Here is a 26,325-nt window from a genome sequence, read left to right as displayed (position 1 = left end):
GAGGAGAGGGGCTGACAGCCGCCGGTGAGCGGGAAGTGCCGGGGGGAAGCAGAGGGCGGAGAGGGCCGGGCCGGCCTGCGGGAGGGGTCAGTCAGCCAGAAATCACTGACCGCAGACCCAGGTCCCCTCCCGAGCCTCCGCTTCGCCGAGAGGCGGTGCGGGGGAGGGGGCTGGGGCAGGGCCGCGCGGTTTCCGCCTCCTGCTTGGGCCCCCCGTCTGCAGCGTCCGTGGGGCACTGAGCACGGCCGGCTGCCGCCGCCGCTCTGGCACGCAGGAGGGGCACTGAAGGCTGCCCCGCAGTCTCAGCTGGCCGGCTCGGACCGAGCACTCGCCACCGCGCTTGCCAGAGACGGGTGTGCAGGGCTCCCAAGTCTCAACCCCCAGAATTGTCTCGGTGGGTGTCTCCCCTGACAGGTAATGAGCTCCCCATCTCTGCAAGTATTCAACCACTAGATGGATGACCACTCGCAGGGCGAAGGGACTGGCTAGGAATTCTCCCGGGGGTCTTCATATTCTGAGATTTGGCGATCTGGCCGAACGGGGAAGGGCTCCGATCGCGACTAGAGCCGCGCATAACCCCACCCAAGGAGGGCCGGTCGCGACTGAGCCCGCGTAGGGGATTCCTATGCGGTCTGAGGCGGGGCATGTCACGACTGAGCTGCTGCCGAGCGGAAGTCGCACGGCCCCGTCCAGGTATGTCGCCACGTGGCGCCGAGAGGGGGAGGGCCACGGAGGCGGGTCCGGCAGCGGACGTTTGGGTAGAGTAGCCTGCCCGCCGAGGACCGGCCAGTCCTCCAGGGACACAGAGTGCCAGGATAGAGCGGCACCGAGGAAGTGCTGGAGAGCCGCTCTAGGGTCGGGGGCGGGGAGAAACCGAGAAGGGGTGTGTACCGGGCCGCGGCGTCGGCACGCAGGGCGGGGCAGGAAAGGGAGGGGGCGGGGCCGCGGGGGCCGTACGAAGGGACGGAGGGGGCGGGGCCGCGGCGGCGGCACGTAGGGCCAGGCGGGGCGGGGCCGCAGCTGCGGAGGGGGGAGGGGAGCCCAGGGCAGGGGAGGGGCGGGGCCGCCGCGGGCGGAGGCCGCAGCCCGGAGCCGGAAGCGGAAGAGGCGCCAGGAGCTGGGAGCGGGGCCTAGCTGGAGCTGGAGCGCCCGGGAGACGGTGAGACCCCCCGCCGTCATTGTCAGCCCCCTCCCCTGCCCTGCCCTTCCCTCAGGCCGGGTGCGTGAGGTGCGGGCTGTGACTGCGGATGGCCGCGGAGGCTGCTCCTCCCCCTCCGGGTGCCCTCCCTCACTCCGCGCTGACCTCTCACCCCTGACCCCGCCAACCCCCATTGGGCCCTTCAGCCCCACCCCGACCCGACCCTCCCGGGATCCTTGGCTCGGGCCTGAGGGCTATGGGAGGTCTCGGCCCTCGGCTGTCCCTAAGGCGCTCCCCCCTCCCCTCCTCGGAAGTCCCACCTCCTTAAAATAGCCCCCAACTCTTAAAATCCTCCCCGCGCTGCTCTTACCCCCCATTCCCTTCTCCCCCGAGATCCACCCTGCTCTTAAAATCGCCCCCTGACCATAACCCTTCGGGCTTCTCCCTCCAGTTCCCCCCCCATGTTCTTAACCCCCCCCAAATCCTTCCCCTCCCAACTCTGCCGTTAACCCTCATTTCTTCCTCCCCCTTCAATCACCCCATGCTTTTAAAAGCCTGCTTGCCTCTAAAGCCCAAATTCTCCTTTAAGTTACTCCTCCCCAAACCCTAAAAATTCTCCCCAAACCTCCCAGCCCCCAAGATGACATGCCCACGGCGTTCCTGGCTGTACAGTTCTCCTCCCCCATGATGGATGCCCTTAAAATCCCCATCCACTTTTCTTTAAAATCTCCATTTCCCCCTAAAATTTCCATCCTCTCCCCGCCCTGAAAGTCTTCTCCCCTCCAAGTCTCTGCCTCCTCTTAAAGCCTCCCATCCCCAGATTCTCCCTGGCCCCTTCCTTCCCTCCCCGTTTAACAAGCCCCTCATCTCCGAAACTGGGCCTAATGAGTTGTGTCTTCCCAAAGGGTCGGATTCCTGGCCTCCATAATCCCCCCACTCCCTGAAAACCCCTCCCAGGCGACTCTTGCTAAGATGTTACTGTCCATAAAATCCTCACTGACTCAGACTTTAGCATCTTTCACCTGCCCTTCCCCCCTTTGCCAGTATCAGTATCCTGAAATCCATCCACTGGTAGATTTCACCCTTGAAATAGACCTTTTCTTTGCACTCCTGAAATCTCCATGTTGGAAAGATTAGCGCTCCACAAATGCCTTTCTCCCCCTCCTACCCCCCCAAAAGTAGTCAGCGCTGCCCAGCCCATCGGCAGGTGTGGCTAGGACTCGGTCAGATGTTTGGGTTGGTCCCACCTTACTACCCCCCCCACTTGCTCTGGCTGGACACCATATGGCACCCTTTGGAAACTGAGACTGTGGTTGGAGGGAGGGGTGAAGGACAGGAGGATGAGCTGCAGAACCCCAGTGAAGGTACCGGCTATTCCAGGAAAGCAAGGGTGGGGAGTCCCCAAAGTGCGATAAGTATTCACAGCTGTGCCCCAGCTGTGCCCTGGGCTGAGGAAAAGAGCAGTGTTTTTGTTGTGATAATTCCAGTCCTGAAAATGAAAGAGATACTTGAGCTGCTGCAGTGGGGCCTGTGTTTTCTTAGTTGATTTGTGAACACCCCAGATCTTTTCCTTTGTGGCTTTCCTCACCTTTGGCGGTGTGGTTTGACCTCCCCCTCGTTCTGCCTGGGTAGGACTTTGCAGAGACAACCCCTCTGGCAAGGCACACTTGGCTGCCTTCCACCTTCCTTCCTCTGGCCCCAATTCCAGTGCCCTTGAAAAGAAAAATTTTCAACCTCTGTGGTGTCGATTGAGAGGTGGCAGGGGATGAGGCTGCGCAGCGGAGGCAGCAGTCCGCAATAACTGTGGGGGACTCAGTTGGTCAGGGTCCAGGGAGAGAGCAGGTGCCAGCCGTGGCTGGGCTTGATGTTCTCGTTAGCCCAGTTTTCCTCATGCCAGCAACATGTGAAAAGCTGACAAGGAGGCTGTGCCCTTAGTACCTCTGGGCAGGCAGCTGGCAGCTTCGGAGTGTGGCATCTGGACTTGGTCTGATTTTTCCCATTGCTCAGCGTGCGGTAGGAAAACTAAGAGCAGGTTTGGAAGACTTTTTAAAAACTATTCTGTTCTGTGGCTCACCTCAAATTTGGTGTCTGAATGTGTTGGGCCCTCCTGGCCCTCAGTGAGTCTGGGAAATGGCCCTTAGGACTTGGAAGGAGGAGAACCTGGAAGTGGTATTTGATGTTAAGTTGGGCATGGGCAGCTTTTCACCCAAGTGCGTTTTAAAATTCTATATTGGTGTGAATGAGGCAGCCCCTAAATGTGGATTTCATCTCTAAAACGAAATCTTCTTGAGAGGAATATACACACGTGGAAAAACACATGCTCTTGTGTATTTTATGTATACATATTTTATGTGTATACATGCACACATATGTGTGGAGAATTATGTATTGTGTATGTGTAATTATTTTCCATTATTCTCTTTTGGAAACAGTAGTTGGACCCTAAGATTTCAGCAGGCTTCTGTGTATGTGCTGCCAACGGGAAGCCAACAGGCTTTACATACTGGCCATATGGTTTCTGCTCTGTCCGCTTCTCAGTTCTGTGACCTTCCATGGAGCCACTTTGAGTTAAAAGCAGCAGAAAGGGTTTTAGTTACCTACAGGTGGGCAGTTGTGGGACAAATGGATGTACTTTTTTTTTTTTTTAATTTTTTTTTAATTTTTTATTCATTTTTCCAAATTATCCCCTCCCTCCCTCCATTCCCTCCCCCCGATGACAGGTAATCCCATACATTTTACATGTGTTACAATATAACCTAGATACAATATATGTGTGTAAATACCTTTTTCTTGTTGCACATTAATTATTAGCTTCCGAAGGTATAAGTAACCTGGGTAGATAGACAGTAGTGCTAACAATTTACATTCACTTCCCAGTGTTCCTTCTCTGGGTATAGTTATTTCTGTCCATCATTGGTCAGCTGGAAGTGAGTTGGATCTTCTTTATGTTGAAGATTTCCACTTCAAATGGATGTACTTTTGGGGAGGTGGAATCTCCTCTCCCACCTAACTCACCTTCCCTCTCACTGGTCCTGTCCAGCCCGGGCAGTGGGAAGAAAGACAAGAAAGTCATTGGACTTTGCAGTGAGATTCTCTCTTTCTAAGGGGTCAGGGCTGGTCTGCTAATGAAAACTTTCTAGGGATTCTGCTGCCCTTCCAGTTTCAGGAACATCCATTGAGATTCCTTTAGCTCTTAATGCATCTGGAAAGGTTTAAACTATCTGTACGGAACAAAGAATATTATTACAAGCCACATAAGTTTGATATAAACTAGATTTTGGGGGGGAATATGGTTTAGATTTGAAGCAATATGATACCCTTGATTAGTTTAACATAACCCAGCAGTATTATTGAAAATCATCATTACTTAGGCATAGAGCTGGCCGTTGTTCTGATAGACTGCATAGAGTGTCATCTTGGAATCGGTGAGACATTCTTCTGTGAAAGTGCCATCTTGGACACAGCTAGGTAGCTCAGTTGATAGAATGCTGCACTTAAGAGTCAAGACTAGAATTCAAACTCTGCTTCAGTCACTATATGTGGCATTCTGGGCAAGACAGTTCACTCCATCCTCAGTTCCCTCATCTGTAAGATAGTGATAACAGTGCTCACTTCTCTGGGTTGAGGATAAAATGAGATAAAATTTGTAAAGCACCTTACAAGCCTTAAAGTGCTATAAAATGCAAATTATGTCATCATCATTATTTAAGAACTCCACTGGTATCTTGCTGTGGCCTGGAGCTGATTCAGGTCCTTCAAAGCTGTGCACATGAAATCCAAACTCTGGCAAGGTCTTCCTAAGTTGGGAGGGCCTTCAAGGACAAGGCCAGACACAGGATTTATGTTTGAAGATTAGCCTGGTTGAATGTGAAGAGACTTGTCATCAGGGTTGCCATAGGGTGAAAAATGTTCTTTGGCAATGGGTGAGAGGGAGGCCATAGCACCTTGCTAAGAGAGGTTATGATCAGTATGATAATTGGGATCACTCACATCAATAAAGTCAGATTTTTTCTTTTTTGGCTGAGGCAGTTGCTGAATTAAGTGCCCAGGTCACACAGCTAGGAAGGGTTAAGTGTCTGAGGTTGGATTTGAACTCAGATCTTCCTGACTTCAGGGCTGGTGCTCTATCCATTGTGCCACCTAGCTGTCCCTAGTGAAACCAGATTTTTTAAAGCACTGAAGAAATACTGTAAAACCTACCTGGATGATTACGTGTAGATGATGTTAGGGATTCAGAAAGTAATCTTTGTCTTAAAGATCCTGAATCACTTCATGTGATTGAGGATGGGAATCTGCATTGAAATGTCAAGATGAATCAGGCCTGGCCTCTATTTCAGCCACAGTGAAACATTTTTGGTGGCTATTAGATACTTATTTTTATTCCCCAGCTTGGGTGCTTAGCCTTCAGGATAATTACAGGAAACTAATGTAACATTAGTCAGCTGATCTTAAAAAGCTTTTTTCAACATAAAGCATTAATCCAAATTCAATCTGAAATGGTTAGCAATGCCTCTATGCTATGGAATATTTATCCCTCTGGAGCTTTACTTTGTAGGTACCTCTTCAGCCTTATAAGGTAGGAGTTGTGAAGGGGATGGTAAATTGCCAGTCATATGGGAAGTCTGAGTAGTCACCCAGGCCAGAATTTCATTTATTCACTGCCCTATTTAGTAAGCAATGCAGTAAGTCCAGAATTGACCAGCCAAGTGGAGAATCATTCTACCTAAGTGGTGACGTGAGGGAGTGAGAGTTAAGGGACGGGTGTGGAATCAAGCTAACAAAAAGGCATGTTCTGTGGCGGGGCCTCCACATCCGATACTTTGGAATTGGTGGAATAGGGAACCTGGAGTCCATCTTGTTTGGGAGGATCAGGGGAATCCTGTGGTGATGTCATCAGAATAGTAGAAATCTCAGGGAGGATTATCCCATCCTGCTGCTCCTTCACCTAGGAGAGAGAGATTGGGGACTTCCTCTCTTAGACAAGGTTTGAAGGTGGATGGGACCAGAGCTTTGAAGACTAGTTTGGGCCTAAAGAGCCCTTCTGGTTGGCACACTTTGGGGCACCGGTGTTTCCAAGCTGTAAAGGCAGAGTGAGGTGCTAGAGGCACTTGCTATGGCCAGGCCAGGCTAAATTGGCTTTCCAGAGCAATGTCTGCAGATACCTAATGCAGAAAGGACACTGGCAAAGGTCTTTAGGATCAGGACCAAGCAAAGGTCAGTAGGACCAGTTTTCTGGATTCCTAGCCAGATTCTTATCCAATGTCTAACCTGACTGGCTAAGTTAACCTTTTGTGTACTGAGTGCCCAGACTAGGTAGTGTTTGCCTTCATCTTTCTTCATAATTAATTCAAGGTTGTCACCATTCATTGCTTCTCCTTGTCCTTTTTCTATAAGCAAACTTTTGCTTTAGAAGAAATAATGGAGTCCAGTTTTGGGACAGCAGAGAATTAATGCAGGGAAATGAATGACTTTTTGTTTCCTCACCATCATCAATAATGCTGATATACCCCCATATCCCTGCTCTCTTTGGATCATACTTAGATGATACCCATCTTGCATCTTTCATAACTCTTCAGACTGGGCTACTTACGATATGCCCCCTATTCCTGAAATAGAACCAGAGCTGCAGAACCTGTTTACCCTGCTAAAGTCTTTTCCAAGTCAGGCCAGGAGGTCTTCAGGCCTAGGTTGTTGGTATCTGCAACCAATCTTTTAATGGAAGAAGTCTGTTGTTCTTTATTAGGAAAGTGTTACTCATTAGCTGCAGCACACAGGAGGTTTATCCTGTTTGTCTGGAACAACCTCAGTTTTTTTCTTGATTAATAGCTATGCTTGGGGAGAAGAGAACTTGTTTTCAAAGCTAGAACAATGGGCCCCTCTTTAGTATTCCCCCTGACATGACAAGTTTCCCAGGCTCCACATTGGATAGATTGGGAACCCGGTCCCTGGAGCCAGCTGCCTGTGTCCCAGATGGAACCTGCTGGCATTTCTATCAAGTCTTTCTGTTGTGTCCTAGATGCACCACTGCAAAAGATACCGCTCCCCCGAGCAGGACTCTTACCTAAGTCACAGATGGAAGAGGAGGAGGTCTTACAGCCGGGAACACGAGGGGAGACTTCGATACCCGTCTCGAAGGGAACCACTTCCCCCTAGAAGATCTCGATCCAGAAGGTGAGAGCTAATTAGGAATAAGAAGGGTAGGTTGAGTAATGGGCAGCATTTTATTATGACTCTTAACAGTGAAGTAGAAGATGGTCCCAGGAGGATGGCCCTGTTATGTCCACTCTTGTTCAGCTCCTCCACTGGCCCTTCCTTTCTTTCTGTGGAGAATTTAAGTGCCTCATCCTTAGTTTCCAGACCTTGTCTTACTTTCCTTGAAGGGCCAGGCTTATTGCCATGACTCCATTCTGTTACCATTGTTCCTTCTTTTCCTTTGCTAAATTATTTTATGCCATATCTCTGTCTACCCATTAGGACTAGAGGAGAGGTCTTAACTAGGTAAAGAATAGAGAAAATCACAAAAGATAAAATAAAAAGAATAAAATTCTGATTACTTGAATTTGAAAAAAAAAAATTTGTGCAAATCAGTGCAGTGTAGTTAGATGAGAAGGTAAATTGTTGATTGGGAAAACATTTTGTATCAGTTCTTACTAATATTTGATATCCTCACATATTTATGTGGGAATTAACAAAAATATATAAGACCCAAGAGCCATTCCTAATTGCCAAAAGAAGAATTGCACATTATGAAAAGAAGTGAAAGATTTCTTTGTTTTACTGATAGGGGAAATGCAAATCAAAACCACTTACATCTCACACTCAACAAATTGACCAAGATGACAAAGGATTGAAATAATCTCTGTTGGAGGAACTTCAGAACACAGGAGCACCAATACACTCTGGGTGCAGCTGTCAGTGGGTGCAGCTGTTCTGGAAGTGAGAAAACCCTGGTCCTTTGGTTCAGAGATTCCTCTGCTAGGCCCATACCCCAAGGAGGTAAAAACCCCAAAAAACAGAAAGAGGGAATCTCTATTCACCCAAGTAGTCCTACCAGCTCCTTTTGTTCTAGGAGAACTGGGAATAGAGTCAAAAGGGCCATAGCTCCTTTGGACACACTATAATGCATTAATAGACTGGAGCATTACTCTGCCTTAGGAATGGTGAATGCAGAGAGTTCAGAGAAGCAAGTAGAGAATTCGGACTGACATAGAGAGATGAGCAGAGCCAGGAAAGTAGGGGACACGCCGAGTGTGACCACGTAAGTGGAAAGAACAAGCTAGAGAGCTGGAACGCTGTGGTCATGGTTAGTGTGAAGCTCAGCCCCAGAGCGGGGAGGGCCAGAGCCCCAGGGGGTTCAGGCCCTGCAGGACATGGTGGAGGGCTGTTGTACGGCCCTTTGTGCGCCTCTCTTTCAGTTGTGCTGTAAGAAGTGGTCTGTCAGGCTGAGGAAGCAGGGATACATTTGGAAATGAGCAAGATACAAAAACAAGATAGCAATATTTAAAAATTCATCTCTTTCTGTTACATGCTCCTTACTACAAGTCATGGTTACTTGTTGTGTACATTTTTTCAAGTGTTACTGATACCTTTTGTTTTTGCATCATAGTTGTTTTAGGATTATCCTCACCCTATCTTTGACTGCCTTTATAATAGAAACTATTAAACACAATCAACTGCTAACATGTTGAATTCTGCACTCGTCCCTTACCTCCAAACAAAAGGGGAGGTGCATTTTTTCATTTCTCCCTTAGTGATCCAAGAATGATTAGCATTTTTGTTTTACTGGTCTTGGTAGGCCTTGTCAATATTGGTTCCTGGCTTGCTTGCTTGCTTTATTTTGTATCAGTCCAGACAGGTCTTCTCTGAATTCTGTGCTCTTACGTGATTTTACTGTGTGATGCTCCAATCTAGTAATATGTTAATGTGTATTCTGTTGTGTTCCCATAATTTGTTCAGCCATTTCTCAATCTATGGATGGTTTGTTGTTGTTTTTGTTTGTTTTTGCTGCCACACATACACACAAATGCTGCCATGAATATATTCCTATGTTTTGGGGCCTTTTTTATATGTTTTTAACATCCTTGGGGTATATTGCCAGCAAAAGTAGATCAAAAGTTAATTGAACTTTTTTTTAAATTAATAGAAATCTATTTTACTTTCCTTCTATCTCCCTTCTTGAGTTAAAAAAAAATGTAATTTAATATTTTTTTAGTTAGCAAAAAATCTATGTTCTCTCTCTCCAACTCCTCCCCCCCCCAACCGGAGAGGGAAAAAAAACCAAACCTCTTCTTACAAATATATGTATAATATAAATAAGCAAATAAGTAAATTCCTGCATGAAACATACCCCCCAAAATAAACCTTACTCTACACTCTTGAATCCTCCCCACCCAGAAATCACATTGGGTCATTATGCTGATCACAGTCATAAGTCTTTCACAGTTGCTTGTCATAAATCGCTCTCATTTCATTCTGTGTCAGTTCCTACAAGTCTTAGCAGAGTGCTATTGTTATAAGGAATGACAAAGGAGAAGTTTTGATAATCTTCTCCTTTGTCATTCCTTATAACAATAGCACTCTTATCACATTCACATACCAGAGCTTGCTTAACCATTCCAGATTGGATGCAAAGCCTCTCAGTTTCTAGTTCTTTGCCAACACAAAAAGAGCATCTGAAGTTTTCACATCCCCAGTTAGAGTTTATTTTGCTTAGGGCTAATCCCTCACTTAATGTATCATTCCTTTTATTCCCTCACCTTCTTTCCCTTTTTTCTCTACAATTTTTCTTTTTCTGTTTAGTGAAATGTATTTCTACACTCAATTCTGTGCATGTGTATTCATCATTCCTTTGAACAATTCCGAAGATAATGAAGTTCAAGTATCATTCTCCCCTACTTCTTCCTCTTTATTTGACTTTTAGTTGTGTACCCCATGAAATAATTTTCCGTCTTTCCTCTCCCTTTCCCTCCCTAAGGTGTTCCTCTTCTCCCTTTCCATGCTTCTTTGAAGATCTTCAAAACAACAGAACTACTCCCAGGCTCTCTAATTAGACTTCCTATTATGACTTCTGATAATGATAGGGTTTGGAGGGGATGCATGTATCATCTGTGCATATTAGAATGTAAACAGTTTACCTTTGTTCTTTTGAATTGTTCACTTTTGTCTACTCTTGGAGTATACTTGACTTCTGTACTTGTACTTCGATGCAGCTCTGCCCTTTTCACTAGGAATGTTTAGAAATCCTCTTTCATTAAAATTCTCTCTTTTCCCTGTGAGCATTAGATTGTTTTGCTATTGTTCTTGATCATTTGCTTTGCCTTGTATTCTAAGCCCTCTACTTCTTTATAGTGACAGCTGCTGAATCTTGTGTGGTCCTGACTGTGGCTCCTTGATCCTTTAATTCTTTCTTTCTGGCTACTTGCAGTATTTTTTCTTTAATATGGAAACTGAATTTCAGGAAGACTTTTAGGAGGTTTCTGATGGATCCTTTCCTTTTCTGCATTGCCTTCTGGTTCTAAGAGATGTGGCAGTAGTCGATGATTTTAAAAATATGTCTAGCTTTGTTTTTTTTTTTGGTCATGACTTTCAGGTACACCAATAATTCTTTCATTGCTCCCTCCTTGATCTTTTTTCAGTTCATTAATTTTTCTTATGTTTTCTTCTATATTTTCAATCTTTTGACTTTTTTTTTTTGTTTGTTTGTTTCTTGCTGTTTGGTGGAGGTATTAGCGTCTGTTTAGTTCATTCTGATTTTCTGGGAGTTTATTGCTTGGACAAAGTTTTGTACCTCATTTCTTTTCTAATTTTTTTTCCTCCAGATTCATCTATAGAAACAACTTTAACTCTTAAAAAACAAAACAAAACAAAACAAACCCCTTGCTGTTTCTCTCCTAAGGTTAATTGAACCTTGTACAAGCTATGGTTTAGATTTTTTATTTGTTTGTTTTGAGGTTTTGCTTTTAGATATATTGGGAGTCATGCTTTTCTTCTGGGTCTGTGTTTTGAGTGTCTCTAACACTATAATAGCTTTTTATGGTGGAATTCTTTCTTTTTCTTTTGTCTGTTTCTTTGTTCATTCTTCCATTTTCTTGATTTTGGACTCTAGGATTATACTTGGTGCTTTTTTAGAAGAACTATCTGGGTCAGTCCTGCTACTGCTTTCTTGGGGGTATTGAATGTTGTATTATTATAGTACAGAAACATCTCATGCTGGAGACCTCTAAGATTTCAGTAAGCTTGGAGTGGTCTGATCCAGGGCAAAGCCTGATTTCTGACCTCTTTCCCTGTATTTGGACTTACCACATCTGGAGGCTTACTAGACTGCTGCTGGAGTCCCCTGTATCAGAGAGCTGGAGAGCTCTACTTGTTCTGAGGTACAGAACTAGAGGTCCCCTTCTGGTCTCACATTCTTGTGCTTTTCAGATTGGGCTGCCCACTCTGCTTATGAGTTCCCAGACTCACAGCTTCCATTTGCTTCTGAGTCTCTTTTTACTTTGTCCTCACTCTCCCAGGGTCTGTGGCCACTCTTTTTTTTTTTTTTTTTTAATTCAGTAGGTAGATTTTTTTTTTTTTTATGTATAAACACATTTATACAATTCTTTTGCACAAGAAAAATCAGATAAAAAAGAAAAGTAAATGAGTAAGAAAACAAAACGCAAGGAAACAACAACAAAAAGAATAAGAATGCCATGCTATGATCCACCCTTAGTCCCCACAGTCCTTTCACTGGGTGTAGATGTCACAAGATCATTGGAACTGATCTGAATCATCTAATTGTTGGAAAGAGTCACATTCATCAGAATTGATCATTGTATAGTCTTGTTGTTGCCATGTACAATTATCTCCTGGTCTTGCTCATTTCACTCAGCATCAGTTCCTGTAAGTCTCTCCAGGCCTCTCTGTATTCCTCCTATTGGTCATTTCTTACAGAAAAATAATATTCCATAACATTCATATACCATAATTTTTTCAGCCATTCTCCAATTGAGAATCCACTCAGTTTTCAGTTTCTTGCCACTACAAAAAGGGCTGCCACAAACATTTCTGCACACGTGGGTCCCTTTCCCTCCTTTAAGATCTCTTTGGGATACTGGCCCAGTAACACTGCTGGGTTAAAGGGTGTGCACAGTTTGATAACTTTTTGAGCAGAGTTTGTGACCACTCCTTACAGCCCCCCTGCATTGCACTGTGATCTGTGACTTCAAGCTGAGCAATGAACTGTAGGATTGCTTCAGCCCATCCTGATTCAGGCCTCTCTGTGCTGGCTCTGGGGCCCAGCCTTCCCTGTATCCACAGGCCTCTCTTTTTGGATCCCTGTGCTGGACAAAGGACCCTCTTTCAATTTTGTCTTAGGTTTTCCAATCTGGATTTTGGCCTGGTCTGGATCTCTTTGGAGGAGTCATGAGGGGAGCTCATAGCTTCTAGCTACTCTGCCATCTTGGCCAGCAGTTTTTTTTTTATGTGTTTCCAGATCATTTTCTAGAATGGTCAGAGCAGCCCACAAGCATCACAATATTTCAGTACGCTCATCTTACCACATTCAGACTCCTGTCACCTATCTAATCTTTCCTTTTACCGTTTGATGCTTCCTGTTTGGGGCTGAAGTTGTTGTTGTGAGTGATCTGAGCTGTCTTTCACATGGTTGCTGATAGTTCATGTTTCTTTCATAAACTCTTTTCTTATTCTTTGGCCATCTCTGTCTTCTTTCTCTTCTCAGGTAACATGTCCTTCCTCACTTGCCAGATTGTTTCTCCCATCTTTTGGCTCTCTTCCCTCTCTGTGGTTCTTATTAGCCATCCAACCTGGGAGAACACTCAGGTCCTTTCTTTCTCTCTAGGCCCGGTGCTGTCCAGCCAGTTTTAGCTAGAACAACCTGGTCACCCATTTTCTGAGAGATGGATGATGATGGAGTCATCCCTCCAGGTCTCTGTTTGTCCTTTGTCCCAAGGATACATCTTGCTGTCCTCCCTAGGCAGTAGCTTTGAGTTAAAGAGGAAAGCCTGGAAACCTTTCTCCTCTTAATACTAGAACCTTCAGCCTCTGCAGTGGGCAGGACATACTTATGGCTAAGCAGGGAGACTTCCCTCCCTTTGGAAGGCCCTCGAGGAAGCTGATGTAGCTGCCTCCCTGCTAAGGAGGATTTATGCTTCCTGATTGGCTTGCCTTTGATTTAGCAGTGACCCCATTTCACGGCAGTGGACAGCAAGGGCTGCGTCAGGCTAGCCAGATTTCAGACTTTTCCTAGGCCCTTGGCATAGAGGGGAACTCAGCAGTGGTCCTCCTTTGCTCACCCTGACCTTTCCCCATCACGTAGCCATGACCGCCTGCCCTACCAAAGGAGATACCGGGAGCGTCGGGACAGCGACAACTACAGGTTTGAGGAGCGAAGCCCTTCCTTTGGAGAGGATTATTACTCAGCCCGCTCACACCATCGCAGGAGATCACGGGAGAGGGACCAGCATCGTACCCGCAAGCACCCCCATCACTGCCGCAAACGCCGCACCAGGTCTTGTAGCAGCGCCTCCTCGGTGAGTAGTGGCCAGAGCGAGCTGGCCATTGTTTGGTGCCCTCACCTTTCTTTAGCCTCCTTTCAGGTGTATTTGACCTGGGTGAGTACCTCTGAACCCTCCTGTGTGTCTTGTTTGTTCGATCCTTCGCCGACATAGCAGGCGTCAGCCTGATACTCCAGCCTTCTTGAGGGGCAGCAGCAGCACCTGTCGCGACCTCTGGCTCCGGCACCTGGTTTGGCACCTGGGCCTGTGTCTGTATCTGAGTTCTGATCTGGGCATTGGGGGTGCCCAGTGAAATCAAATCAGGGAGGCTTTTTGCAATCTGGGTCGGCATCACCAGACAGAGTATCTGGAGTTGGTTTCTCTTTTCCTTTGCTCCCAGGTGTTGAATGGGATCTGTTTGGTTTATACCTCATGTGTCCTTGGGTCTGATTTTTGCCTCCGCTCCACAAAATCACTTCCTTTTCCTAAGCCCCAATCCTTGAAGATGGAGAATGTTGGTACCTGAGAGACAGGGACTTTCTCCATGTGTGGACAAGGATTTGGCTGTATTTGCAGCCATCCCAATTGGAAATCATTCCCTCCGACCTTAAACCCCAGGAGATTTTTTTCTGCTCTTGCTTCTTTTAAATGAGCAAGAGGTAGGAGTTATTTGTATCATGCTGGGGTTTTTAAGTGGAAATGACAGGGAAGGGGGGCAAATCACACAGTTTGGAACTAATTTGCAAAAATGAATGATTTGATAGCAAAGACTATCAGGAATTACCAGAATAGATTTTTTTCGTTACCTCTGCTGTGGCAACACATAACCCCAACAAGTCAAGAATCATGAGTGAAATGGCTTCAGGGTTGGCTCCTTTCCTCCTCTTCTTCCTCCTCCCCCTCTCCTTGCTAATCCACCTCTCCCTATCTCAGTCTTTAAGTACCTTGAGAAGTGATTGTTTTAGTGGAAGGGATGAAGTCCCTTGTCTGCCTCATGTGTAAATGTAAGAAATATTGAATAACTATATGTGTGCACGTGTGTGTGTATGTGTGTGTGTGTGTGTTGTATGTGTGCATGTGTGTGTAAAACATTTAATGAGGATCGTGAAATCCAAAGTGTGGTCTTGCAACCTGTCTGGTATTCTTCTGTAGGACAGTTTCTAGGGTCTGCGACTTCATTTCTGACGTTCCCATGGCACACATGCCTCCCTCTCCCTTCCTTGCGTTGTGGGGGGAGGGGATCAGGGATGGCACCCCTGTACCTTCTGGCCCACAGCCAGCATGGGAAGTGAGTGCCCCGTGACTGTTTCTTGGACCTCACGTGAGTCCTGTGGCTTCTTTTGTCCTTGGGTAGGGCAGCAGCCGGAGCAGGACCAGTGTGGGTCAGCTTGGCATTGGAAGGCCCTCTGGTTAGCTCGGAGGGCCCACTGGATATACCAGGAGGATTAGGGTTGCTTTTGAACCGTGGTCTCTTGATAGCAGAGGTAGAGCGTGGCAGAAGGAGCACCTGTGTTGGAAATCATCCTGCTGTAGTTTTGGACACTCAGGCTCAGAGAGCAGCTCAGGGAGGAAAGGCCTGTGCCGGCCGTGGTTGGTAGTCTGGGCTTGAAGAGCTCTCGATCGGGAGCAAGCAAGGCAGGAAGGGCAGAGCCAAAGCAGGTGAGGGGCAGGACGGGAACCCCGGGGAGCACATCAGTAGCGAAGACTCCCCCTCTCCCGCCCCTCGCGGCGGGCAGGTCCTCTGCTTCTGAGGAGCCGGACGGGGCTCCATGCCCGGGGCAGCCAGCGAGGCCGAGCTCCTTTCCTGCGTCGCTCTCCAGGTGTGCCATCACCCCGGGGTGATGGTCTGGAGGAGGCTAAGCTGCCGCCTGGCCCCCCAAGGGCAAAGATGGTGGGGCACAGTGGGAGGAAGCGTGGTGGTGGGAACCCTGGGGCCGTGGACCTTCCACACTCTGGCCCCGTCAGGAGCAGAGGCCGGTTTTTCCTTCCGTTCGGCTGCGACGTCCCACTTATAGATAATGCCAGTTTTCTTTACATACCTGTAGCTGTTTTTTACTTTTCTGTTTTTGAAGTCAGTTTGTGTCTTGACGTGTCCCTTGCAATATCCCTATCGTTATATATGCTGTGTGCCTTATGAAATGCTGGGATCTGGAAAATCCAACCAACCAACCAACCACCGGCCGCCGTCTCCTCATCGCCTCGGCCCGCCTCTGCCTCTGACCGACGCCTCCAACTGCCACTCGGAACCGCCCGCCATGCAATTGGTCGGATGGCGTTTCGTTTCGGGGGGCGGTGCTCACAGAGAAGCCAACAGAGCAGTAAGCGCAGCAGCAGGAGTGTGGAAGATGACAAGGAGGGCCACCTGGTGTGCCGGATCGGCGATTGGCTCCAAGAGCGATGTACAGCCACCTTTCGTAAAACTTTACCTCTCTACTTTCTTACCCCCCCGTTAGACGAGGCCTCTCTTGTTGTCCCGGAGGGGCCGCTAGTGCTTGTGGCTCGCTAGCGGGCCGACCAGTAATTGCCTGAATGAAGCAGACACTAGCAACTTCTGTTTTTAAAGAGTGTAGCAGTGAGAGAGAAACCTTTTTTGTTTTTGAGAATTGAATGCTGTGATCTTGCAGGAGCTGCCAGCCCCTCGCACTCAGGGTCCTCATGCTCGGCTTCTTTTCTCTCCTAGATGAGATCGTGGGAAGCCTCGGGGAAGGCACCTTTGGCAAGGTGGTGGAGTGTCTGGACCATGCCAGGTGAGCGAGTGGGGAGGGCCGGACCTTGGGGCTGGCCCCGGTGGGGAGGCGCTCAGAGACGGGCCTATAGACTGACGGCTCTGCCCACAGGCTACAACCTGCCAGGCCGGGGCACAGAACGCTTCCGACCCTGCTATGGGTTGGAGCCAGGAGAGCTTAGTTGTCCCTGGGGCGCTGCTGCTGCCACGGACCCCCCTTACTTCACAGTATGCAAGCTTTGGAGAAGTCAGAGGGGGAAAGCTCCTGCCCAGAGCCAGAAGAAATGCGCAGCTGGGGCCCTGGGGCTTCTTCCTGAAAGCATCTCTTTGCCTGTGGCTGGATTCTTTAAGGCTTACCTGTCTGCTATTAGTGCCACGTGTTTTCACTTACTCTTGGTTTCCCAGGAACCAGGGCCACAAAAGGCAAATTACTTCTTCCACTCTGGATAAGGAAACACCAGTATGCAAGGCTAGACATAAACCCTGCAAGTTGTTATGTCTCATTAATCACTGGCAGCCTCGGACTGGCTGTGTCCTCCCTGATGGTGGGGATGCCTTCTCCACATGCTGCTAGTGAACCTCATGATGTTGGAGAGTAAAGACGAGGCTGTCTTCTGCCCCTGGCTCTCCGAGCTCCTCCTTACCTTCCCTGCCCCTCCATCAGGCCCCTGCCTCTTCCTTCTTGCTCCTGAATGGCTTTCAGGGAAGCTTCCCTTTGGGAAACTGAGGCACAGGCTCACAGAGAAGGAGCATCCAGAGGAATGTGGATTTCTGGAGCCAAGGTCTTAATACAGACAAGCCAGTAGTGACTGTGAGGTGGAAGCCTCTGCTCCATTCCCTGAGAAAGGCCCAGAGTGAGAGAATTTGGGGATGGGCGCAGCCCTCAAGTCAGGGAAGCCGGCCTCAGCATCTCCTGAATCCTGGGCACCAGCGATAATGACTGTCCTTTGACTTAGTTCTGTAGGGCATCCAGTGTCCCAGGGGAGGAAACTGAGGTCCAGGCCAGTTACTGCTTGTCCAGGCACATGCCTGGCCGCCTCCAGGTCCTGACTCAGAGCTCTGTATGTTAGACCAGGTTCTAGTGTACATCAGGTACCAGAGGTGAGCAGACACATGATCACTGGTTGGAATCCAGTGGAAGGCATCTCTGCACCGGGAGGGAGGCGTTGTCTAGAGGAGCCTATTAAAATCATCAGTTTAGAGCTGATGGTGGCCTTGGAGGCCATCTGGTCCAGCCCATCTGCCTTGTTCTCCAGACGAGGGAGCCTGGCCCCAGGAGCTTACGTGATGTGCCTTAAAGCACACGGATTTTGTATGGTGGAGCCTGGCCTCCAACCCAGGCCCTGTCTCCTTCCAGCTTGGAGAAGGGCAAGGATGAGCAGGAGGACCCCGGCTAAATGGCTGTGGGTATGTCAGACCTTCACTCGTCCCCTCCAGGGGCTTCATCCCCTGGTTCACAGCCCAGCCTCAGGGCCTCTGCTCCTATGGAGGCTCCAAGCCCAGGGCCTGGCTCCCTTTGGTGATTCCCACCCTCCTTTGGCGCTGACCATGGTTGCTTGAAGGCCCTAAGCTTTCTGCCATGGCTCATGGCACCCAGCAGGGACTTAGTGGCTTGTTGGACAAGAACCCCCAGCCATGGGTAGAGCATCATGTTCCTGATGCAGCCTTGTGAGAGAGGATGCTCAGTCTAGAGCCGGAAGGGCCTGTCCTCGACCTCATTAGAGTGAGTGCCCTTCTTTTGGGGGTGCATGGGAGTGCCTGTGGTGGCCAAAGTCTCCCCTGACCCGGGTGTCCTGACTCCCCAGCCACCAATGACCCATCTCTTCCACGTCAGCTCATGTGACAGGCAATGAAATGGAGGTCAAATGTCCCATTTAAAAGGGGATGCCAAGATGGAACTCGGGCTCTGACTCCAGACCCAGATCTTTCTTTTCTTTCCAATAGGGTGGAAAGGGTGGTCAGGGTGCTCTGTGGGCACGCCTCAGCTCAGGCCTTATCTCTTTATTCACCAAGTATAGCTTGAATGACAGTCTGATTTCCATTTAACTCTGTGACCTTTGTTGTTATTATTATATTATTTATTTTTGCAAAGTTGGGTTAGTTCACTTTTCCGGGCCCCAAACCAGAGCCGGAAGAGGTCTCGCACCTGCACTATGCAGTGCCTTATCTGAGCTGAGTGGGCTGGTGGGGAGGGAGAATCACAGGGCCTTATTATGGAGGGAACTGAGACCCGCAGAGAGGGGCTTTGAAGGGCTGAAGCCGGGACTCAAACCCTGGGCTCCCCCAAATCGCTTAGTGTTGGCTCTCTGGCTTGGGAAAGATAGAAAAGAAAGTGTTCAGTGATAAATGCTGCACCAGTGATTCTCAGCTGGAACTGAGCCTTTCCAGCAAAGATTAGGTCTCTGCTAATGCTCTTGGACTTGGGCCTAAGGGTGGAGGAGCAGGCTCTTGGCCGGGACAGCCGGGATAATTGTTTGCAAGGCTGGCTTAGCCAGTGCCCAAGAGCCATAGATGAGCCTTCTAAAGGAGAAGCTGGTTTAGCCGCCCCTTCTGATTGTCATTTCCTAATAATTCAGCTTTAGGCTGGGCAGGTGAAGAAAGATCAAACGCTTTAGGGCATCCCTGCCCATAAAGAGCAGGGTGTGGCCCTGGCTGGAGTGGGGGTGTTGTAGAAACTCATAGCTGTCAGATTGGCATCTCCCAAGAACCTAGAGAGGGTCAAGTCACCCTGGAGCTGGGAGGGGGTGGGGGGAAGGGAGGGCAGGGCACGCCCTAAAGCCTGACCTTTCCCTGTGCCCACAGAGGCAAGTCACAGGTCGCCCTGAAGATCATCCGAAATGTGGGCAAGTACCGGGAGGCGGCCCGGCTAGAAATCAACGTGCTCAAGAAAATCAAGGAGAAGGACAAAGAGAACAAATTGTAAGTGTCCCCCAAAGCCCAGGGAAGGAGAGGCAGCGATGGGCAGCCCTCTTCGGGCTGATCTCTGGGGCCCATGCCAGATTTCACAGACGTGCACATGGGGCCAAAATGCCCTTTCCCCATCCCCATAGAGCCTTAACCGAAACGGGAACCCCAAGAGTTGAGTGTTCCCCTCTTTCTACTTGGTGCTAGAGAATTCTCTCTGTGGGAAACTTTGGTAGAAATGAAGTCTGAGGGCTCACTGAAGATCTCCATGCACATACTGACCCAAGGGGTGTGACCTAAGCATTGGGTCGGAGGTCGCGTATAATGCGTTCTGTCTTGGGATTCTCCTCCAGACTTCACCATTGCCCCCCTGGCCTTCTTGGCCCCAAGGAGGGGAGAATCCCCATCAGCCCTCCATCCACTCACTGGCCATAGAGAGGAGACCAAATGCCAAATGTGAAAATGCTTTGAAGCTCTGGGTATTGGGAAACCCCTGTGGTTGGGGAATGGTCATTTAGCTTGTTTGGGAGTCGTTGAGTTGGTGGATTTTGGTGTCACAAATGGAGGTCCCATCTCTCTTCTGTGTTCCATGGGCTGGGAGGAAGCTGGATCCATAAGGGAAGGAGGTTGGGCCAGGGAGGGCCCCTGACGAATGTTCTCTCCCCTCTCTCCCCAGCCTGTGTGTTCTGATGTCCGACTGGTTCAACTTCCATGGCCACATGTGCATTGCCTTTGAGCTCCTGGGCAAGAATACTTTTGAGTTCCTGAAGGAGAACAACTTCCAGCCCTACCCTCTGCCTCACGTGCGGCACATGGCGTACCAGCTCTGTCATGCCTTACGATGTAAGTTGGTGCCTGCCTCAAGGACCCTGTGTCCAGCTTTGGAATCCCCAGGAATGGCCCAACCTCGGCCGTCTGTTGTTGAGTCGGTGGGCCGGAAGGGGCTTTTTAAGGTGTTTTAGCATTTCTTACTAATAATGGTGAGAAGAAGCCGGTGTTTCCCAAGTATTGGGAGCCCCAGAAGCTGCCCAGAAAGCAGTTAGATGCGGCTTACCTAACGCTCTTCTTGCCGTCCTTGCTCCTGGCCATTAAGCATCATCGGTGTCCGAGGGGCAGAACCCTCAGGGAGAGAGCCAGGCTGCAGACTTGGGGTTAGTCTGGAAGGCCTTGGAGGCAGAACGTGGATTGGGCCGCCTCCAAGCCTCTTCCCTGTCGAGAGATGGAGGCACATCCCCAAAACCCTGACTTCAGAGTCCCTGGGAGGTTTGACTCCTATGGATTCAGAAGCGTGTGGCCACGGGTCCCTTGATGGCGGCTTGTCCCAAGCAGCCCGTGGTGGGGGATGCGCTAGGGTGGGGTTTCTCCCCCGGGGAGGGCGCAGGGCTGGAGTCAGAATCGGGCACCGGGCGCCTCCTCTCCACCCCCCGCCTCTCCCCTTTCCTCATCGCGCCCTCTCCACGCTTCCCCTCCTCAGTTCTGCATGAGAACCAGCTGACCCACACTGACCTCAAGCCCGAGAACATCTTGTTTGTGAATTCTGACTTTGATACCCTGTACAACGAGAACAAGGTACAGTAGGGGAACAAGAAACCCTCAGGGAGCAGGGCAGGGTGGCGAGGACGGGTGACGTGCTCCAGGGGCCGAAGGAGGCCCCTGACGGTGGGGTCTATGCCTCCCAGAGCTGTGAGGAGAAGTCGGTGAAGAATACCAGCATCCGCGTCGCTGACTTTGGTAGCGCCACCTTTGACCACGAACACCACACCACCATCGTGGCCACCCGCCATTATCGCCCGCCCGAGGTGATCCTGGGTGAGTGGCCCTAGGATTCCCACTTCCCTGGCCACCCTGGTGTTATGGGAGATGAGGGGGGGTGGAGACTGGCAGGCGGCGTGCGTGTGCGCCTTGGGTCACTTGGGCCGCCCAGCATCAGGGTGGATGCCCCAGCAAGAGGCGCTCAACTTAGCGCTGACCCCATGAGCAGCCTTCGGAGAGCCGCCCTTGTCCCCGGCCCTGGAAGGCGGTTCACTTAGGTTGTTCCGGCAGTGGGTTTGTGGACTGTCGTGCAAAAGCCAAAACGGAACCCAGCCAGGCGCTTAGTGCCGGCCTGCTGCCACTGAGCGGGCTCGTTTCTGAAAAGCAAGTACCTGCCCGGGCGCGCCTTTTGTTAAGAAGATGGCTGGGACAGTGGAGTGCCCAGCAGCATGGGCCCAAAGGCCCCTGACCCCAACAGCAGCATGTCACAAAGGACTTAGGCCCGAGGCTCCGGTACCGCAGGGAGCGGCTATCGGGCCAGGCAGGAGCTTCTAGGGGCACTCCAGACCCCTCCCAGTTTGGTCATCAGGGGCCACTATAGGGACATTTCTTGGGCAAATTTCTTGTGGTGTTCTAGGACTGCAGAGTTCCCAGATGCTCCAGACAGGATTGTGGGCTTCTTGGGGGGGGCTGGGCAGGGAGAGGGTGGGCTGGAGATGTGGGAGCGTTGCGCCACCACTTATTACTGAGCACTGCCTGGGGGTCGAGGCTCCTGCTGGGCACCGAGGAAGAGGCAGAGACAGTGTCTCGGCTCCTGGGGGATAGGACAGGTGCGGAGAGCCTGGCCCTGGAGCCAGAGGCTCCACCACGTGGGACCTGGGGCAAGGCCCGATCCCTCGGCCCCCTCTGCCGCTTTGTCACACAGGAGGCTGATTCCTCTGACCTCCGAGGTGGCAGTTTGAGACTCCATGTGGACCACGTGGGACAGCCGCTGGGGAGCCATAGAGGGTCTCATGGCCTCTCTGCCTTTGTCATTTCAGAGCTGGGCTGGGCACAGCCGTGTGATGTCTGGAGCATCGGCTGCATCCTCTTCGAGTACTATCGGGGCTTCACCCTCTTCCAGGTATTCCCCGCCCCTGCCGACCTCCCCTTGCCCATCTGGCCCTGTCAGCCACTAGACCCAGGCCGTCTCCAGGGGCTGAGTGGCGAACCAGAGGAGGAGAACATTGTCCCTCCCAAAGAAACTCCAGATCTGGTCGAGGAGATTAGACTGATTCGGACTGCAAAGGGCTGTAGGAAATCAGAAGAGACTCTCATGGCCAAGGACAGATAGGAGGGGGACCAAGGTGGGGACAGTGGTCTGGGTGGGGGGGCTTCCTGGAATCAGGCAGCACAGAGAGGGTAGGACTGTTGGGCCGAGTGCGGATGCCCTCCTTCCTCCAAGGCCATGGAGGAGCATCGTTTTGATAGGGGAGGAGGGAGAAAACTCGGGCCTGTTCTCACAAAGCCCCCAAGCCCTGCTGAGTCTCAGGGAGTTTTAAGGAAGTCACAGGTGGAGTCAGCAAAGGGTTTGAAACATTCAGGAGCAGAGCACGTGCTCCATTGGTGCTTTTGTGGGGATAAAAAAAACGTGGCCCTGCCCAAGGGTGAACTCGGCTCTGGGGGCCACAGAGGGTCCTGACCAAACTAGAAGGTCTGAGGGCCGGCTGGTAGGGGTCTTGAGTGCCAAAGTATCTGAGTAGTTTGAACTTGGTTTTGAGGTGGGGGAGGATCTTTTGAAGCTTTTCAAGGAAATGAGCACTTTGATGAAAGTGGTACTTATGGAAGATTAATCTATTGGGGCCGTGTGTGCAGGGAGAGCTTGGAGAAAGAAAAGGGAGGGGCTGGCCGCAGCTGGGGAAGGAAGGGCTTGTCCAGGTGAGCACTGGTGCAGAAGGCACGCTGGGTTCAGTGGGTTAGGGTTAAGTCCCAAGGCTTCCCCCTTTTTCTGCTGCTGACAGTCCTGTCTCTTGGCTAAAGATCACCAGTTCCTTTGCTCATCATTCCTATGACATTGAGAGCCCTCTTTCGAGAGGTGAGGTGCCCAGAAGTGGCCTGAGGGTTACAGAATAGTCCCATTGTCCTGGCACCTCCTGCTCTCGATGCTGGGTGGGGTGCCGTCAGTTTTCTGAGCAGCTCTCACACTGTTGGCTTCAGAAATCCCCCACATTCATATGAATGCCTACGCTTTGTTTATTTTTAACCAAAGTGCAGGATTTTTATATTTGATCTTTTTTGGATTTCATCTGGTTGGTTTTTGGCTCATCAGCCCCATCTCTCGGGATCTTTGTGAATCCTGACTGCCATTCATTATTGTAGCCAAGCCAAGGGAGGAGGCCGGGTGGTACAGCGGGGAGCGCTGAGTTTGGGGTCTTGGGATCCAGTTTTAGCCATCTAACCTCTAGACTTCATTATCCTTAAGTGCAAAACAGAAGCTTGGATTAGATGGTTTTGAAAAGCCCTTTTGTCATCCAAGATGGTGACAGAAACGCTGTACGGGACGGGGCCTTCTGTGTGCCCATCAAAGCCCCCGGGTGTTCTTTGGGCGCAGGCGTTTGGTCTGTCAGGAGAATGCCAGACATTTGGTTGAGAGCTGAGCGTAATGTCGTGGCATTTCCTCATTTGTCAGTTAAGTGACCCTGTTAGCAAAGGAGAAGTGGTGGCGGGATTGGAGCGGCGCTGGTATTTCAGAGCCGAGACACCCTGAAGAATGTCAGCACCTGCCACCAGATTGGCTGCTGGGAGCACTAGGAGCACTGGGGAGGAGGAGTTTGGGATATGTTGGACTTGGTTGGCTGCTGGAGGATACTGGGACAGAAAGGGGGAAGCTTAGGAAAAGGATTTGACTCAGGTTTGAGGCCATCTTGCTGCCAACTAGCAGTGCTGACAATGCCCCCATTGAGCAGATCTTCCTGCTGTCCCTCCTCTTGGGTCATTAATAGACCGTCAGGGTGTCTTGTCTGGATTTGTGTACCGCTCTCCTTAGAGGCCAAGAAACGCAGAAAGCCCTCGCGCCATCTGTCTGGTGGGATGCCCTTCCTAAAGGGAGAGGGGCTGTCAGCCCTCCTGTCTTCCACTAATTGGAGGGGAAGAAGCTAACCTCACCCTTCTGCTCTGACGCCCCCTCTCCTTCCAGACCCACGAAAACCGGGAGCACCTTGTGATGATGGAGAAGATTCTGGGGCCCATCCCCTCTCACATGATCCATCGGACCAGGTGAGAATTCCCTGGCAGAGGCCTGAGGCATTGCTAGTCCGCAGGAAGGGAGCGCACTGAGTGAATGGAGAGATTGAGGTTTGAATCCCAGTTTGGATACGGTCTGCATGACCAGGGGACCCCAACCCAGGCTTCTTCAGCCTTCACTCCCCCCTCCCCTGGGAGCCAGGGGTGAGGATAGTGGTTTGGCTTGGGGCTCTTTGATTGAAGCTGGAATGAGAATTTTTGCTGAGGGTTGGAAGAGACCTCAGCAGCCTTTAGTCCTCTTGTCCACAAAATTATTAGTGGGAAACTTCACTGGTCGTCCCTCAGTGTCGCTGACATTTGGCTGAGAGCTAAACGTAATGCCTGGTGTCAGGTCCCCCCAGAACAAGCCTCGTCTCTTTCCCAAGATGCCCCCCTACCCCCCAGAGTCTTTGCCAGGCCAAGTAAGGCCTTCTATAAGGCTCTTGCCCGTACAGAGTGCCTTCCTCTGACACTTTCCAGCTGATGGCCTTTTTCAAGTGGGATGCCCAGAAATGCACCTGTAGTGATGCGACTAGGGCAGACTCCCCCTCTCCCCCACCTTCCTCCTTCCTGGAAGGTGCAGCCCACCCCAACACAGGGCTGCCCCTGCACACTGACTTCCCCTGCTGTCTTGTGAAGTTCAGAGTGATGTATCCATGGGCAAAGACATTTAAAGATACTGACCCCTGTAGACTTGGACACTACTGGGCAGAGCCATGGTGCTCTCTACCAGTGGTTGGAGGATGGGAGGTGGACAGCAGAGAGCATCCTAATCCTCTGCGCTTCCAGAGTAGGCTCCCAAATGGACCCTCTGGGCCCTCTCCTCCCGCCCCAGCTCCCTTGAGTCATACATGGTTCATAGTGTCTATCTGAACTGATGCTCAGGGGCACGCCCCCCTCGGCCCACTCCATTTTCCCTTCAATGCCAGGGCCTGACAATGCGAGGTGCTGCTGATCCTGATAGGGGGCAGTAAGGTTTTCAACCAGCCACCTTGGGCCAGGCTTCTCAGGGGAGCTCCCGGCCTCTTGCCTGCCTTTTCCCAGGAGAGCAAGTTGGCGCAGTGGGGAACCATGCTGAGAATCGGGGAGACTTGGACTGAATCTTTCATGTGAATTTGTGTATACACACACACACACACACACACACACACACACACACACACACACACACACACACACACACACTCACGTCCTTTATCAGTAAGAGGGCAGGGGTGACACGTTATCATCTTGTTCCAGGAAACAAAAGTACTTCTACAAGGGAGGCTTGGTTTGGGATGAAAACACCTCTGATGGCAGATATGTGAAAGAGAATTGCAAACCTCTGAGGGTGAGTACCCTTGTCCCTGTCAAGGCCCAGAGGAGTTGGGGCAGAGGTTGTGGGCCAGCAGCAGGCAGGGACAGCAGCCTCCGAGTTAGAGCCAGTTCTTTTGCTGGCTGACCAGGTGATTGAGGGCAAGCCCTCCTCTGGTCTGTGTCCTCATTTGTTTGATGGGTGGGTTTGGCCGGGAGGCTGATAGTCGGAAAGGAATTTATTTACTTAAAAGAGCCAAGTTTCTGGAAGGATACCTCCTCTCCCCTCTCCGAGGGGCTGGCAGGGAAGACAGCTGGCTGGGGGTGCTGACCAGGGGCTGGTCCTCTCCCCTCAGAGTTACATGCTCCATGACTCCCTGGAGCACGTCCAGCTGTTTGACTTGATGAGGAGGATGCTAGAGTTTGATCCCGCCCAGAGGATCACATTGGCTGAAGCCCTGCTCCACCCGTTCTTCGCTGGCCTGACACCCGAGGAGAGGACCTTTCGATGTAGCCGAAACCTGAGCAGATGACAGGTGTCCGGCCCCTCGGCCTAGGGATGGGGGGGAGGGCAACGAAGGGAGGGGGCCCGGGGCCCATGGGGATGTCTGTACCTCCCCTCCATCCTTTGTCATCAGGGCTTCCTTGTGCTTGCAGAGCCCCAGAGGGGAGGAAGAGCAGAGCTTACCAGAAAGCACAGATTTGACCCAAGATATTTATATGTTGTAAAGTTAAATAAAGTGTTTCTTACTGTTTGATAA

At 50.4% G+C, this 26,325-nt stretch overlaps 1 protein-coding gene across 8 annotated transcripts; it reads left to right on the top strand.

The window, feature by feature from the left end:
- Positions 1 to 26,325, top strand: CLK3 (CDC like kinase 3). 8 transcript variants are annotated; one of them, XM_074296985.1, is made up of 14 exons: positions 1,053 to 1,159; positions 7,155 to 7,309; positions 13,452 to 13,665; positions 15,932 to 16,028; positions 16,310 to 16,376; positions 19,157 to 19,273; positions 19,935 to 20,101; positions 20,733 to 20,827; positions 20,938 to 21,067; positions 22,051 to 22,133; positions 24,186 to 24,265; positions 25,511 to 25,601; positions 25,921 to 26,100; positions 26,222 to 26,325. In XM_074296985.1, the coding sequence occupies exons 2-13, from the start codon at positions 7,155 to 7,157 to the stop codon at positions 26,095 to 26,097; spliced, it is 1,473 nt and encodes a 490-aa protein (XP_074153086.1). In that variant the 5' UTR covers positions 1,053 to 1,159; the 3' UTR covers positions 26,098 to 26,100; positions 26,222 to 26,325. The 8 variants fall into 8 exon arrangements, with proteins under 8 accessions (XP_074153090.1, XP_074153087.1, XP_074153088.1 ...); XM_074296989.1 differs by lacking the exon at positions 1,053 to 1,159 and adding an exon at positions 1 to 24 and having other exon boundaries at positions 25,921 to 26,325; XM_074296986.1 differs by lacking the exon at positions 1,053 to 1,159 and adding an exon at positions 215 to 394 and having other exon boundaries at positions 25,921 to 26,325.

The sequence above is a fragment of the Sminthopsis crassicaudata genome, chromosome 2, assembly GCF_048593235.1.
Source record: "Sminthopsis crassicaudata isolate SCR6 chromosome 2, ASM4859323v1, whole genome shotgun sequence".
In the NCBI taxonomy this organism is placed as follows: Eukaryota; Metazoa; Chordata; class Mammalia; order Dasyuromorphia; family Dasyuridae; genus Sminthopsis; species Sminthopsis crassicaudata.
Note: the sequence above shows the minus strand (reverse complement) of the source record. Positions and strands in the feature narration are given on the sequence as shown.